This window comes from Leptonotus elevatus, chromosome 16 (genome assembly GCF_054856555.1).
Source record: "Leptonotus elevatus isolate MCC_2025b chromosome 16, RoL_Lele_1.0, whole genome shotgun sequence".
NCBI classification, from domain to species: Eukaryota; Metazoa; Chordata; class Actinopteri; order Syngnathiformes; family Syngnathidae; genus Leptonotus; species Leptonotus elevatus.
In genome coordinates, this window is record NC_141254.1 from 19387862 (window position 1) to 19402105 (window position 14244).

Genomic DNA, 14244 nt, shown 5'->3' on the forward strand with positions numbered 1-14244 from the left:
TGGGGTTGTTTTTTTACTTGAACTTTCAACCATAATCTGAAGTTCCGCCATTGGCCTCTAGATGCCAGCAGTGCTGCGTCGCCCATCTTGACCGTCAGTCTGACGACGACGACGAAGAACCCGGAAATGTTCCGCCTTCGCGACTTTATGCACAAGTTGCTACGCCACCAGATGTAAACAAATGAACGTCTGAGCGTGCGTGCGTCTTTCAGTTCTACCACCGCAGCAGGTAAATTAGCTTGACTTTGCGAGTGTGGCACTTTAGTTTACAGAAACGGCTTCGACAAATGACAAATCACTTTTTGAGCGCTATTGGAATATAAATTATACGCTGCTGTACATGTTCTCGTTCACTTTAGATTACGTCATAAAGGTATGCCTTAGTTTTTCTCCTTGCATACATTTACTATGGGGTTAGTCTGATAAACATTTTGTCAATATAAAAGTTAGTCTGTGGTAAATATGGCTTTTGTCTTACACGTGCCACACTGAGGTTGCATTATGTACCATGTTACAGTAATTATATTTAATTTTAGTAACGCTTTATAAAGTCGTATGGTTATTCTTCAGTTTTATTGTAACGCGTAAGCTAGCAAGCTAAAGCCTAGCCTTTAGCTTGAGTTTTTAGATTTAGCCTTTAGCTCGTTCCCGAAGCTTCGCCCCGCCTTCTACGACCGTTGCCGTGGTTACGCTGCGTTGTCTGGTGACAGTTGGCCATTCACACGCGTCTTATGTCCAACGTTGTTGGTTTTCTTTTCTTCTTCTTTTTTTTAGCAAAAGAAGCCTCGTCCTACAAGATGGTTCTTCTGCACGTGAAACGTGGAGACGAGAGCCACTTCTTGTTTCGCACCGACGTCAACGAGGCGGTCGACGTGCTCTTGCGCGACATCACCGCCATTCACAACGGGAGGCTAAAAGTGGACCGAATATGTGCTGGTAAGACGTTTAAAAAACGTATTGTAATGACATCATTGAAGTTAAAGCCAGTATATTACAATAGTAAAAAGTATTAGCTATTATATGAGCTCAAATGCTAAATGCACAGCAGTGACTGTCAGTGTGTATATTTATTATCACGATGATGACCAGCATAAAAATTTGATGAAGGTATTCGGCATCAAATGAGGAAGATGTTTTGTTCAACCTAAATATGGAAATACAAAACTGTACTTAAGTACGCTTCAAACTGAAACTGTACTTGAAAGTTAAATACCACTGAGCTGTACTTAACAAATGTATTGGTCTAAAAAAATTACAGTTGAAACATTTGGAACAACACAACAACATTGTTTGGAACACTGGTTAGACAGTTGGATTCTTTAGCCTACCACTAGAGGGAGCTTGCGTGCCAGCAGTGGTTTCACACTCAAGAGCTTCAAAAGTGCGTGTTCAAACTTTTTTACATTTATTTTTCATAATTGGTCTCTAGATCTTGTATTTTCATTTATAGTATGTGGCTCTGGGATGTACGGCCCGTGAGCAACGAGGGTTCGTCTCCTTCAAGTGCGATTTCTTCTTGTTTTAGAAATGTGCGAGCTGGCGGAACACGGCGTCACGCTGCCGCCCAACATGCAAGGGCTGACGGACGAGCAACTGGTGGACCTCAAGCTGAAGGACGAGTGGGAGGACAAGTGCGTGCCCAGCGGCGGCGCCGTCTTCAAGGAAGACGACGTCGGCCGGCGCAACGGGCACGGTGAGGGGGTGGACATCTTTGGCCTTCCATGCTGCCACAATTTTGGGGCGGAATAGAAAGTAGCAGCATAACTCGGGATGCACGGTAATATCGGCGGCCGATTAATTATCAGACAATTAACGTCATACAGATAAGCCAGATAATAAAGAAATCCGCCGATAATAATAGACTTGCCGCATTGGTCCATCTGTTGTGTTTGTGGCCAACTCCTCCCCTCTTCTATAATAGTGACATCATAATGCGCGCGACCTCGTGTTGACAGAAGTTGCAGTCGCCAGTGTTCGATTTCTTTCCTGTGTCTCCCCAAAATGTTGTAATCACGTTTTTTTGTTGCATTTTGCCAAACTCAAAATGCCTTACTGGTCGTCTTGGAAGCAGATCTCAATATTGTTGACTCCAAAGTTGGGTCAAATAGACCCATGTAAAGGATCGGTCCATTTTTGACCCATAGGTGGGTTATTTTATCGGCTGACTTATCGGTTATCGACATTGGCACTTTCAAAATTATTGGTTTATTTGTATCGGTTGAAAATAGCGTTATCGTGCACCCCAAAGTATAACCATACATAAAAATGTCACTCGAACCTTCGTTCCTTTTCAAACCGTTTGGATGGACTATTTGATTTTTCTGATGAACTATTTGATTTTTCTGATGAACTGCGTTTGGAGTCGTTGGCATGACTGTCGTGTTTTCTTTGCGTCAGCTCCCAACGAGAAAATGAAAGGCGTGCTTCTGAAAAGCGCGGACGAGGCAAAGGCCCTCGTCTCCAAAGTAAGTGTCAACATCCATCGTAAGCGCAACAATCCGGCGTGTTCACGCAAGGTTTCCCCTCGGAAGAAACAAGTGCAAGTGAACGTGTGCGTCACGGCGGCGATGGTGAACGAAGCCCTGGCCCAGCTGCGGGGGGCCGTTATGATCGTGTATCCCATGGGGCTGCCTCCTCACGACCCCATCCGCATGGAGTTGGAGGACCGCGAGGACCTGGCGGGGACGCAGGTCAGACCGACAAGCCGCGTGAATATTTTCAGACTTGATGATTATTTCTTTGATTCTGCATTAGCAAGCAAAAGGGTAAGCGGCTATTTTATTTGTCCACTTGGGATCGCCATGCTCACATTCTATGCTGCAATATCTGTGACTTTGAGTGTGTGTGACTTTGAAAGGTGGGGCCTGGCCCGGTAAGTGATGTGGGTGGCGGCGAATGAGAGGGTAGAATTGGCTCTCGTGAGCTCATGGTAGCGGCTAACCACTGTCAAGTTTTGAAGCAGACAATTTTTTTAATTATTTTCCGTATCAAATTATTCGATTCATCGTTTCAATCCTAAATGAGCCAATAAAGGAAATACAATAAACTATTTACTCCCCCCCTACATTGATTTGAGGAGTATATATGCCTTTCCTATATTGAAAACCAAAAGTGAAAGGGTGGGGGGGGAGCACAATTTTATACAATGGCCGAATGATCCAAGCCTACGCTTGAATTGAAATCTCCCGTCAGGCGTCGCTGCAGGTGCTGGACGAGTCCGAGTGCCAGCTGTGGTGGGCCGCCAAGGAGATGCACCGGGGCAAGAAGCTGCAGGACTACATCGGCAAGAACGACAAGACCAAGCTGGTGGTCAAAATCCAGAAGGTGAGACCACATGAGCCAAAATTGGATTAACAAGTGAGCTTGAGTGGTGTTCCACAAAGTTCTGTTCTAGGTCCCCTGTGACTTGAAATTTAAAGGGGCGGTAGCCCTTTTAGGCTGCCTGCTAACACCGAGCATTGAATTCTGCGCTGACACATTTTTACTGACTGTTTTGATGGTGACGTTCGCTGACGCTGTTACTCTGCAGAAAGGACAGGGGGCGCCGGCGAGAGAGCCGCTGGTCACCAATGAGGAGCAAAAGCAGATGATGATGCATTACTACAGGAGGCAGGAGGAGCTCAAGGTGAGTCCAAAGCGTCACAAAGCGACCTCAAATGTTTAGCAAAGCGTTTGCGGTAGGGGGCGCCGGAGAGCCGCTACAGATAATTGATTTTTCCCGCCGACAAATATAAGAACGCGTCCTTGAAGCAGATGTTGACGTTTGCTTTTGTCTTCAGAAATTAGACGAGGCTGACGACGACAGCCACATGGACTCGACGTGGTCCGACCGGCAGGCCCTCAAAAGACAATTTCAAGGCCTGAGCAACATTAAATGGGGACCCAGGTAATGGTTCTGCTTGGCGGAACCTTTGCTCACTTCCCGCCGCGGGTGACGTCACGCTGCGTTGAATAAAGGCCTCTCATTTGCGCTCGACCTTGTCGACTTGAATGTGGAGCGCGAGTGCTGACCTCGGGCCGCGCCTTTCCTCTCTTTGTCCCGGCGGGAAAAAACCGAAGGCTGCCGGACGGGGATTTAAAGGAACAGTCGCTATTTCTAGTTCTGCACTGCAAAAAAAACGTCTCCTTAGAATGAGATCGAATCATGCTTGGTTTCTCATTTTCTCACTTTTTTCAATTCTTTTGTGTTCGTATTGAAATTCGTTTTCAATCTTCTGGAAATACAAAATACTCGCGTATGAACGTGCCCAATTTGTTAATGGGCCCATTTAAGTGGAGGTCCAGCGCTGCATGGAGTAACAAAAGACAAACACGACATTTTGGACTTGATTTGTTCCTCAGCATCACTTGAAGTCCACGTGCACTTCCAGCTGCGAGTCGAGCGCCGCCTAGAAACGCCAGAAAAAAAGTCAAAGGCGGAAAGTTTTCACTTTGACTTGAGCCAAATTTGAGCTCAAATCACCGCACACACAAAATGGAACAATGGACCGCGCAAAAGCGAGTACGCGGGAAAATTCTTGCCGCCGCGTGCTTACCAGTTCTCTTTTAGCCTCTTCGATTTTGACGCGAGCGAGAGACGGGCTCTGTGGCGGCAAAAAAGCATTTGGGAGTCAAACGCCAGCATGTCGTGCATTCTGAGATGATGATTTCAAGTGACGAGAACCAACCGGGCTGAGGTCCATGAATGGCTGCAGTTTCTTCTTCAGGGGCCCGATTTGTATTTTCAGCGCCTTCACTTCCTGTTTGGAGGAACACAACAGGAAGTGAAACGTTGGCACGGTTTGATTTTGCCGCGTCAGCTCACCTCCGACAGTTGCGCCAACTCTTGATGGCTGAGCGACGCCGCCATGTTTCTGGAAGCCAGCTGAGCCTGACCCAGCAAACAAGATCCGGTTTTTCTACACGTCAAAGTCAACGTCTTCTATCGTGCGTTCGTCTTGGACCGCGTACCTCTTGGGCCTCCCGTCGGCGCCGGATCTCTTTGGCCTTGGCCTTGAGAAAGTCCATGTTGAGCAGGCGTTCCTCTGCTTTGGCGCGCTCCACCGTTTGGGCCTGGCACGTTTTGCTCACGTCGCTGCCCGAGAGAGACACGCACGCGTACTTGTTAGCGGGAAAGGTCAAGAGGTCAAGACAAACTTGGCGGTTGTATATTTTCAGCAATTTGCTTTTTTTAAAGATTTGTTTTTTTTGTTGAGGGATTTATTATGTCAAGTAAAAAATGAGTAACATGTATTTTTAAGAGTTTTGTTCAGGGGTAAAAAAAAAGTTGCACAGAAAAAAAGGCTAACGAGAAACAGGTTTTCCACTTCTTTTTTTTGAAAACAAACAAGAAAAAAGTTTTTCCTGAATGAAGTAAATATTGAAATATAACACTAAAATATTGAAAATTATGTAGTGACATTCAAGTTGTTGTTTTTTTAGGAAAATGTCCTTAATTTAAAAGAAAAAAATGGTATATAGTTTACCTAATTTTTATATTTGAAGAAAAACATTTTATAGAAAAAGTTGATTTTGGGGAAAATGTGTACATTGTAGCAGAGTAGTTATCTTGGGGGGGGGGGGTCTTCATTTTCAATCTTGATCTAGATTTCCACCCCAAAAAATCTCACGAAAATATTTTTGAGAGAAACTATCTTCAAAAAAAAATCTTGCAATATTACAAGACAAAAAGCTGAACATGTTTGAGGAATAATGTTTGTCATTACAGGAAGGCGGGGGAGGGGGGGGGGTCTCATTTTTGTGGAATAAAGTCGTACATTTTCAAGCAAAAAAGTCGTAAGTTTAGCAGGAAAAACAAGCACTACTGTCTTGTTTCCCCCCAGAAAGTCACGCCCCGTTTGCGAACATGAGGAGCTTGCGTACGCTTGCAGTTGTTCTCTGAGCACCAACGCGGCACTCAGCTTACTCCTGAGGTCGCGGAGCTCCCGGTCCAACGTGGCGTCGGACTTCTCCGCGTCCAGGAGCTCGTCGGTCAGCCGGTTCAGCGCCGGCATCAAACTGCGGAGCACAAGCGCCGGCCGTCAAGACTTCTCGCCGGCTAGTATGCTAACGTTGCAACCGGAATCGGGCGTTTTCTGGCATGTGTGATGTTGATGTTGTGCAGCGCCGCGGAAATTCACTAACAAAAAACGTTGACGTGAGGAGCTTTCGATGACGAGAAAGTACGACATCTTATCCCTTTGAGGGAGGAGCTCAATTGAGCTGGTGTGGTTAAGCCGCGTAGCATACCTGTAGAGCGACGTGTCTCGGAGCGTCAGGACCGCCGCGTTGTCCATCAGAGAAGACGAGTATTCCTCGCAGGACTTGGACAGGCTGGCGAAGGACACGCCCAAGCCTTGGACCAGAACTTCCTGAAGGTGAGCAGCTGGAGCAACACAAACAACAACACCTCATCAAATGTAACATCGCGCCTCAATGTGAGTGGGTTGTCCGCTCAACATCGTACCACGATATTTTAGGAGGAAAAAAAAATGTAATGCACATTTAGATCTTAATTCATTATGGTAGCGCAACCCTCACACTTTCAGACATGAATTGAACGGTACAAATAGTCAAGCGCGCAATCAATACACTCACAAAGAGCTGTTATGGTCCACAACTCACGGCCAGATACTCACTCCCACGCCAACCTGATTTTAAGCACCTGTCACTCGCTGGGACACGCCCCTTGAAGGCACACGCCCAACGTAAAAACGTTTATCTTTGTATCGAGATTATTTATATACATTGGGCTTAGTTACGAGCTTGCTTGCTTGCCCTCAATCAAGGTGAAACTGTTCTCATTGAATAGCCCAACGTGGCTTCTGCCTCACCGTCAGCTTGGTACTCGGGCGCTTTTTGTTTTCGGTCTTCGGCGAGCAGGCGGCCGTGTCGGCTTCGAAGCTCGCTGAACTGGGCGAGCTGCTCCAAAACGTCCACCGTCCTCGCGGTCACTTCGAACTGGGGAACCGCCTCGTCGCCGAACACCGCCGCCAGCCAGCGGTTCACCTGAACAAAGTCGCGGCATGAGCACGCGAACTACTGGAAAACGCGCGCCGCTTTTTACCTTCTGGATCTTTTCACACATGGCCGAGGAAACAAAGGTCAGGCGTTAAACTGCCGAAGTCGAGCAATCGTTGAATGTCAACAACAGAGCAGACTTGCTTTCCATTTTTCGCGCTGCTGACGTTTTCCCGAAACACTTCCGGATCGGGTTTCCAAATGTCCGGGTTGTCACCCAATCAGAAGACAGGATGTTCCCATAACGTAAACATTTGTTGTCATACTATTTTAAAACTCAAACATGAAAAACAAATACAGATGAATCACCCGTACCATAAACGACTTGTGGAAAATCAGCTCCCAAATAAAAGGAGCTGTTTGAAAAACGTGAGTTATAAAGCAATTTAATAGTGAATTAATGTTTTGAAGTCCAACCAAGATGTAAAGTTTCGTTTTTTAGATGACTATGATTCGTGGCCCCTAGCTTTTTTTGTGCAGTATAATGTTTGCATACTAAATATTGTTGATGTTTGTTTAATATATTATGTTTTTGTGTTTCTTTAATTAAACAATGCGTAATTCTGGTTAATTACCCATTGATCAGGCAGGATCCGTCTACTTTCGCCTTTAATGTTAGCTAGCTCCCATTTTAAATTACTAAATTAATGTTTGCATAAAAATTGTATCATTAGTTTAGCTACACAACAATATTGTGTAAGAATAACTCGTGATTAAAAACGAACAAAGATGTGTTTTTTCTGTTTCCGCCTCACGCTACTTGACACACAAAGATGATACGCAAATCTACTTTCTGAAACGACGTTGCAATAAGGGAACCGTTTGCAGTAAAAAGCCATTAAAAAAAAAGTGCCGTTAGGTAAATTGACATTATTCCGTACGTTTTTAAACACGTTGAGGATGAAATGAACAGCTTTTCGTTAGGCGGCCCACGATAAACCGAAATGGAAAGTGTAAGGTGGCGAACTATCTCACTTCCTCTTCTCGCCGATGTCATCCCGGCGCCGCGAGAATTCAAACTCAACGAAAATGGCGACACGAGCGAAGTATTCCACGGACGGCGTGAAAAGTATCAACAAGACTTTCGAAACGGTTACTGTGAACTCCACCGTCATCGAGGAGAAGCTATTCCGTCCCAGCGCGGTGGACGACGACGACGACGACGACGGCGGTCCGGTGGTTTTCTTCTGCAGCAAGTGCAAGTTGCCCGTCGGAGATTCCATGTCGTGGGAAGGCACGCAACACAAACAAAGTCACATTCACCTCAAACGTACGTTGGTTTATCGTCTTGGCCATCTCGAAGTGGTCGCAAGCAATCCGTGGCTCACAATAGTTAAAAATTTATTTGCTTTCTGTTCAATTTGTAATGTCCAATAAAAACACGACGACGAATGAATCCAAAGGCAGTCAAAGTGTAACTGACTGTCATGTTTTGTTGTTGTTTTGGACTTCAGGAGTCACGAACAACGTGCTGGTTGGGAAGGACACTCGTCTGCATGAAGCCAGGAAAGGTTCTCTTTGGTAAAACACTTCCCAGTCCCACATCGCATCTCTTTACATTAGCAACACATTGGAGTCATTTGGTTAAGGAAGAATCGAATCGCTTTATTGTCGTACCACAAAGTGCGCCAATACCAATAGTTACCACACAAAAAACAAAAAAACAATGATAGATCATTTTAAAGAAAGACCTCCTGTCACTTCTCTTTTTTTCCTGCCAGTCTGATTGTGGATTTGGTGTGTGCGGGATGCCACACAGTTCTCGGGATGATCTACAAGTCCACACCCAAAAACTTGGACCACATGAGAGCCACCTTCTGCATCAACGTAGCCCACATTGACAGGTGGTCTGCCTCACATTTGGGACTCCTCATTTCAGGGAAGGTTTTTCGGTTTATTGCCGGCGGAGGCGCATTTAAATGACGTGTGCGGTGATCGACTGCTCTTGCCCTGGGTTCGATGGCATGTATGGTTTTATTGCAAATTATTTTAGGAGGTAGGAACATGTATAAATGTTAAGTGAATGCTGTGATGGATAATCTCAACTTTATTTGTTGAGCACTTTAAAAACAACCATCGCTGCGTACAAAGTGTTGTACATGATGTCACAATTACACATACAATAACAAAGGCTGCAAAAACGATAATTCAATAACATAAAAAAATAAAATAAAATAAACACCATAAACGTTAAAACAATTCCGATTCTCATGCTGAGTCAAAAGCCAAAGATTAAAAATATCTTTAAATTTTTAATCATTTTGAAAAGTGGCTGAATTTTGGATAAAGAAATTTATTTTCTCACACAGCAAATAAAATCCATCAGCACAAAATGTAAATAAAATAATAAAAAATAGACCAAAAATAATAAAAATGAATTCAAATAATAATAAAATATTCATAAAAGTCTTCATTTCACAAACTCCACACAATTATTATTTTTTTATCATAGTGACAGCAATTTTGATATGACATTTTATTTTGTTGTTTTTACATTTAGCATGTGCATCACATTTATTGAATAAAACACTTTATAGCTGAAGGGGCGTACAGTAACACCCGTCAACAAATCATCCAATCCCAAATCCTTAGCGTTCTTATAGTTTTCATTTTAATGTGCAACATTTGCAGTTACGTGCTGGGCTCGGCGTGCCAGAAGTCGCCAGCAGGGGGCCCCGAGGAGCAGCCGCTGACTTTTGAGTACAGAGGCAGAGTTGAACAGATGCTGAATGAGGTAACGAGAAAGAAACCGAACATCCTGCTCTCTTTTGTTTACTCCACCTGTGCTGAAAATTGCCAATGACATCATCTTTGGTAATGATGACATCACATCGGCGATGGTACGCTCAGATATGAGCTCATCTCCACAAACTGTCATCGTCACATTATCATGTGTTTGGTTTTTCATTTAACCTTACAATAAACATCCCCCCCTAAAAATAGAAAATAATACAATTGAAAAATAATAATCATCATCATCATCAATCCTCTCAATTAGCTGCAATTTTTACACAGATTTTATGTTTAAACATGCAGAGGGTGGTTACCTTTTTTTTTTAATGGCCTTTGTTTGGTAAGGAAACCAGTACTCTTAATTGTCCCGAAGGGGGCGCTGTGGTTGCATCTTCAGCACAGACAAAAGACGGACAAGCTGTGCAGGAATCTTTGTTACCCAGAAAAACATGTTGTTGTCATGCGTTGCCAGCAAGGTTCGACACAATAAGAAACACATTGACAGGAAATTAATTCCCATTCAATTTAATGGGGGGGGGGGGGGGGTACCTAATGAAGGGGCCAGCGGGTGTGTTTATGATCCACTGTCCTTCTGTGTTGGGCGGAAAAACAGCTTTTAGTTGACCTTTCACCTCTTGAACGTGTCCAAGAAGAGAATGAGCTTATATTGTGTGATTTTGACTTTTGCTTGCTCTCGTCACAACAATGCTGAAGGTTTTATTTCCACTTTACCGTCTTTCAAAGTCAGGGGGCTTCCATGTGGAACGTTTAGCTTCATTTTGACACGCGAGCGTCATCATTGACAAATGGACAAAGTAGCAAGTTGATGTCTTGCCGCTATTTTTATACACGGAATATTAGATTTTTAATGAAGGCCATAAAGTGAATATTGTTTGCCCTCATCCCGTTTTCCATCCACCTCCCGTTCTCCCAAATTATCTTCTGGCTTCCTTTCCGGCTGCTCCTTTTAATTTCCCACCTGTCCACTTTCTCTCCCCCCCCCCCCCCTCTTCAAAAGATGAAGATGCTGGTGGTTTCCATGGCGCAGCATGTGCAGGAGCTGGAGCGCGCCGCTCAAGACAAGGTGTGACCGCGTGCCAAGCGCGCTCGCTGCCCCCCCCTCGGGGAAATCGCTCCAGTCAGCAGTTGGGGTCTCCGTCGGGACCACTTGTCTTCCTTTTCTTCGCCAGCGTGTTAGCGAGCGAGCGAGAGCGCCGGCGTGAGAGCGTGTTTTTTTTGCGTGAGTGCTTGTTATGTTGCACATTGTTCACGTGTGTTAGCTGTTAAGCGAGTCCAGTTTTTTTCAAACGTGGTCTTTTGGGTGCCGCGGACCCATCGTGGGAAGATGTGTGGATTTTCACAATTAAATGTCTTTCAGACTTGAATGGCTCATCAAATATTTTAGCTTCGGACCTCTTGGGCCACCTGTGAGAGTCAACGCTGCTGTTTTGGTTAGCAACAGCATGCAAATGTGCCCAAAGGCTCCGCCTCACTTTTGTTGTTGTCAGTTGAGCGCAAAGTGTTTTCAGTGATCCGGATAATCCGTGCGAGGGTTTTGGTCTTGTCCGCGGGCGGGCGGGCCGGACGGACGGGCGGACTTTTGCTTTCGGGGTGTTTGCGGGCGACGATGCGAGAACATGCGGTAATGTGCCTAGCGACTCCCTCCCGTCAACCCTCCCCTCCCCCGACCACCGCCGCGTCCAACCAGCACGCCGTATCCTTGGAGCGGTCGCCACGGCAACAGGCACCACGTGCTCCGTCGGCTCGCCTGTTGCCTGCCGGGAGGGGCTGCCGGCTAATCGGTGTTTCTCCCCACTAACCCCGCCCTTCCGTCCCCGCCCCTCCCTGGATGAAAACAAGAAGAAGACACAAAGCACACTGAGATGTTTTTGCGGAGCCCAATGGAAGCACAGGCCCTAAAAGATTGACCTTCCCAAACTAAAGGTCAATGTAGATATGTCAGGTGACCCTAAACATGTTACATTTACTATAAAGTGACCCTAAATGGTGGCAGTAAATGAGGTGGTCCCTAACACTATGAGTCGACCCTAAACATGCTAATACGTGTGAGGTGGCCTTAAATATGTACCGAGTTCCAAGGTGACCCCAAATAAATGTTCTTCAATGTGAAGCGACCCTAAACATGGGGTAAATGTCAGGTGACCTTAAAAGTGCCACACGTCAAATATAACACATTACAAATGCACACATTGCACAGCTCGCCGCCTTTATTGCGCCAGTTGTAGCCTGGACCAATCAGATCGTCCGTAAAGGCCCACACACACACACACACACGCACACACACACACACACACACACAACCTAAGTAAATAATGCCGAGGCAGCGTCTCCTCGTTTCCACCTATGAGGACGCAATGTTGCCATGGTGGCAATGAAGCTTACGTCAGCCAATCACGTCGTCTCCTGCCTGCCGCCGACAACCAATGGCGGCTCCAGCTGTTGCCGCAGACACCGGCGCTTGATTGGCTCACAGCATCTCTTTCATGACATTTCGCTTTTTGGATGACAAGCAGACGGAAGGGAAGGAAAAAAAAAACATCTCAAGGAGTTCCACCTGTTTGGCAAGTTGCGAAATCAAATCAAATTGAGATGTTTTCACGACACACGAATAAATCAAAAGGGATGAACAACCTGCAGTGTGCAAAACAACAAAAGCGGCCACGCCCAAAAAGTCGCCAGAATCAAAAGCAGGCACACGTGGTTGACAGGTGAAATAATAAATCAATAAATATAAATCAATGATACATTTTACATTACAATTTTATAATAAAGGCCAATTATAGATTTTTTTAATATAACCCTCATTAAATATATATATATTTTTTAATTTGGTATTTAATTAAATATATGTTTAATTAGGGTTATTTAATTAATATCAATTAGAATCTTAAAATCCAGGCCAATAAATGATCAAATATTGTCATTTTTAAATAATGCTAAATTATAATTAAGTCCAGTAGGTGAAAAAAAAAAAAGAAACCAATTATCATTATAAATGTGCTAAACTAGGGAAGAAAAAGTGAAAGAGTATAAAATAAAATAAAATAAATATAATTAAATGACCTGGATGGGGTGGCAACCAGTTGAGGGTGTGCCCCGCCTACTGCCCGTAGCCAGCTGGGATAGGCTCCAGCATCCCTGCGACCCTTGTGAGGAATAAGCGGTTATGAAAATGGATGGATCATTTAAATTATTCTCAATAAGTATATACTGATCAAATGGCGAACATTTCATGAATAACAAATACAGGTGAGTAACTGAAAAGCAAAAAGGACTTTGGGTGAGAGGTGGAGGACAGCAGCCAATCGCAGCCAATCGCAGCCAGTCGCAGCCAATCGCTTGTCAGTCGCAGCCAATCGCTTGTCAGGGCACATCATCGATTGTGGATTGGTCACCGCTCGATGCACGACAAACGCGCATTCCTGCTCGTGGACTTTTGAGTGCGTTCAATCCAAATGACCTCAAGTCATCAAATAGGAATCAATATTGTTTTCCATCGTGCAAAAAGTCCAAAGGTCTCGGCGGCTTTCCTTCGTTTTTTGTTGAAAATGAGAAAGTGGCCCTTCCCCGATGAGCCACAAGTCGCTTGCCACTAATCGCGCGCTAATAGCTCGTGTCACGTGACGTGCGCAGGCATCGATTGCAAATCAGCTTAAGTCCTCTGCGGCTGCTCAAAGGCGTCATTTGCAAACATCTGCTTGTGTGGACAAACAATACGTGCTTACCGAGGGCCGTCGGGCGCGCGCGCTCGTACACGCGCGCGCGTGTGACTAAAGTCATTTTGGACGAGCTGATGCTGCTTCTCTGTGCCACTCACACCAGGTCGAACCCAATGAAGACCACGAGCTCACACATCGTCGCCTTTCTGTATGTGTTTGCCACCCGCCGAGACATGAGTGACCTTCTTCCGCATCTGGCACTGGGGACCTTCACGACCATGTTTTCCATCCTTCAATAACCCGCGAAATAGTTCAACTGAGTCATAACGCACGCTTTAACATTCGCCAGAATGCTTTCACGCTCCACACAAAAGCATCCAAACAATGTGTTTCCGCAGCAATATCAAGTCTAAAACAAATATAAATAACCTAACTCTCATAAAACAAAGACATCTTCATTTAATAGGAAACGATGACGCAAGCCAGCCGAGCGTCGAAGTTGTTGGGCAAGAACTACAAAAATGGCTGAACTACGGGAGGGCGGGAGGACAAAACACCGCACAGCCGTCGCAGGTGAAACTAATTTAAAACCATCAAGCGGCAGGCAGGAAGACGGTCGTCGTCAAAAAAACAAAAAAAACAAAAAAACAGGTTAAACATGTCAAAATGGCGGACTGGCAGCCGGTAAGAAACACTTTCGCACTCGCTTCGCTTCCAATATTTGGGTTAGCATAGCGCTAGCAGTTGCTTAGCTACACGCGCTTTGTTAACCCTTTCGCGGCCGCATGTGCTCAATGCTCGTTTGATTCATTGGAATGTTCGACTTGTATTT

At 45.1% G+C, this 14244-nt stretch overlaps 3 protein-coding genes across 4 annotated transcripts; 2 read left to right on the forward strand and 1 right to left on the reverse strand.

The window, feature by feature from the left end:
• Positions 1 to 92: 92 nt before the first annotated feature.
• On the forward strand, positions 93 to 3976 carry cfap298 (cilia and flagella associated protein 298). 2 transcript variants are annotated; one of them, XM_086099030.1, is made up of 8 exons: positions 93 to 229; positions 775 to 936; positions 1526 to 1693; positions 2398 to 2465; positions 2532 to 2690; positions 3193 to 3324; positions 3530 to 3625; positions 3780 to 3976. In XM_086099030.1, the coding sequence occupies exons 2-8, from the start codon at positions 798 to 800 to the stop codon at positions 3888 to 3890; spliced, it is 873 nt and encodes a 290-aa protein (XP_085955156.1). In that variant the 5' UTR covers positions 93 to 229; positions 775 to 797; the 3' UTR covers positions 3891 to 3976. The 2 variants fall into 2 exon arrangements, with proteins under 2 accessions (XP_085955156.1, XP_085955157.1); XM_086099031.1 differs by lacking the exon at positions 93 to 229 and adding an exon at positions 238 to 373.
• A 262-nt stretch (positions 3977 to 4238) lies between these two features.
• Positions 4239 to 7209, reverse strand: haus1 (HAUS augmin-like complex, subunit 1). The gene is made up of 9 exons (XM_086099032.1): positions 7046 to 7209; positions 6813 to 6987; positions 6229 to 6364; positions 5863 to 5997; positions 4951 to 5074; positions 4805 to 4870; positions 4668 to 4739; positions 4536 to 4583; positions 4239 to 4388 (listed from the first exon to the last, which is right to left on the reverse strand). The coding sequence occupies exons 1-9, from the start codon at positions 7064 to 7066 to the stop codon at positions 4344 to 4346; spliced, it is 822 nt and encodes a 273-aa protein (XP_085955158.1). The 5' UTR covers positions 7067 to 7209; the 3' UTR covers positions 4239 to 4343.
• Positions 5787 to 11117, forward strand: mis18a (MIS18 kinetochore protein A). Its single transcript, XM_086099033.1, has 5 exons — positions 5787 to 8269; positions 8454 to 8520; positions 8721 to 8843; positions 9631 to 9733; positions 10751 to 11117. Exons 1-5 carry the CDS (start codon positions 7990 to 7992, stop codon positions 10820 to 10822), a joined length of 645 nt encoding a protein of 214 aa, XP_085955159.1. The 5' UTR covers positions 5787 to 7989; the 3' UTR covers positions 10823 to 11117.
• The last annotated feature ends 3127 nt before the right edge of the window (positions 11118 to 14244 follow it).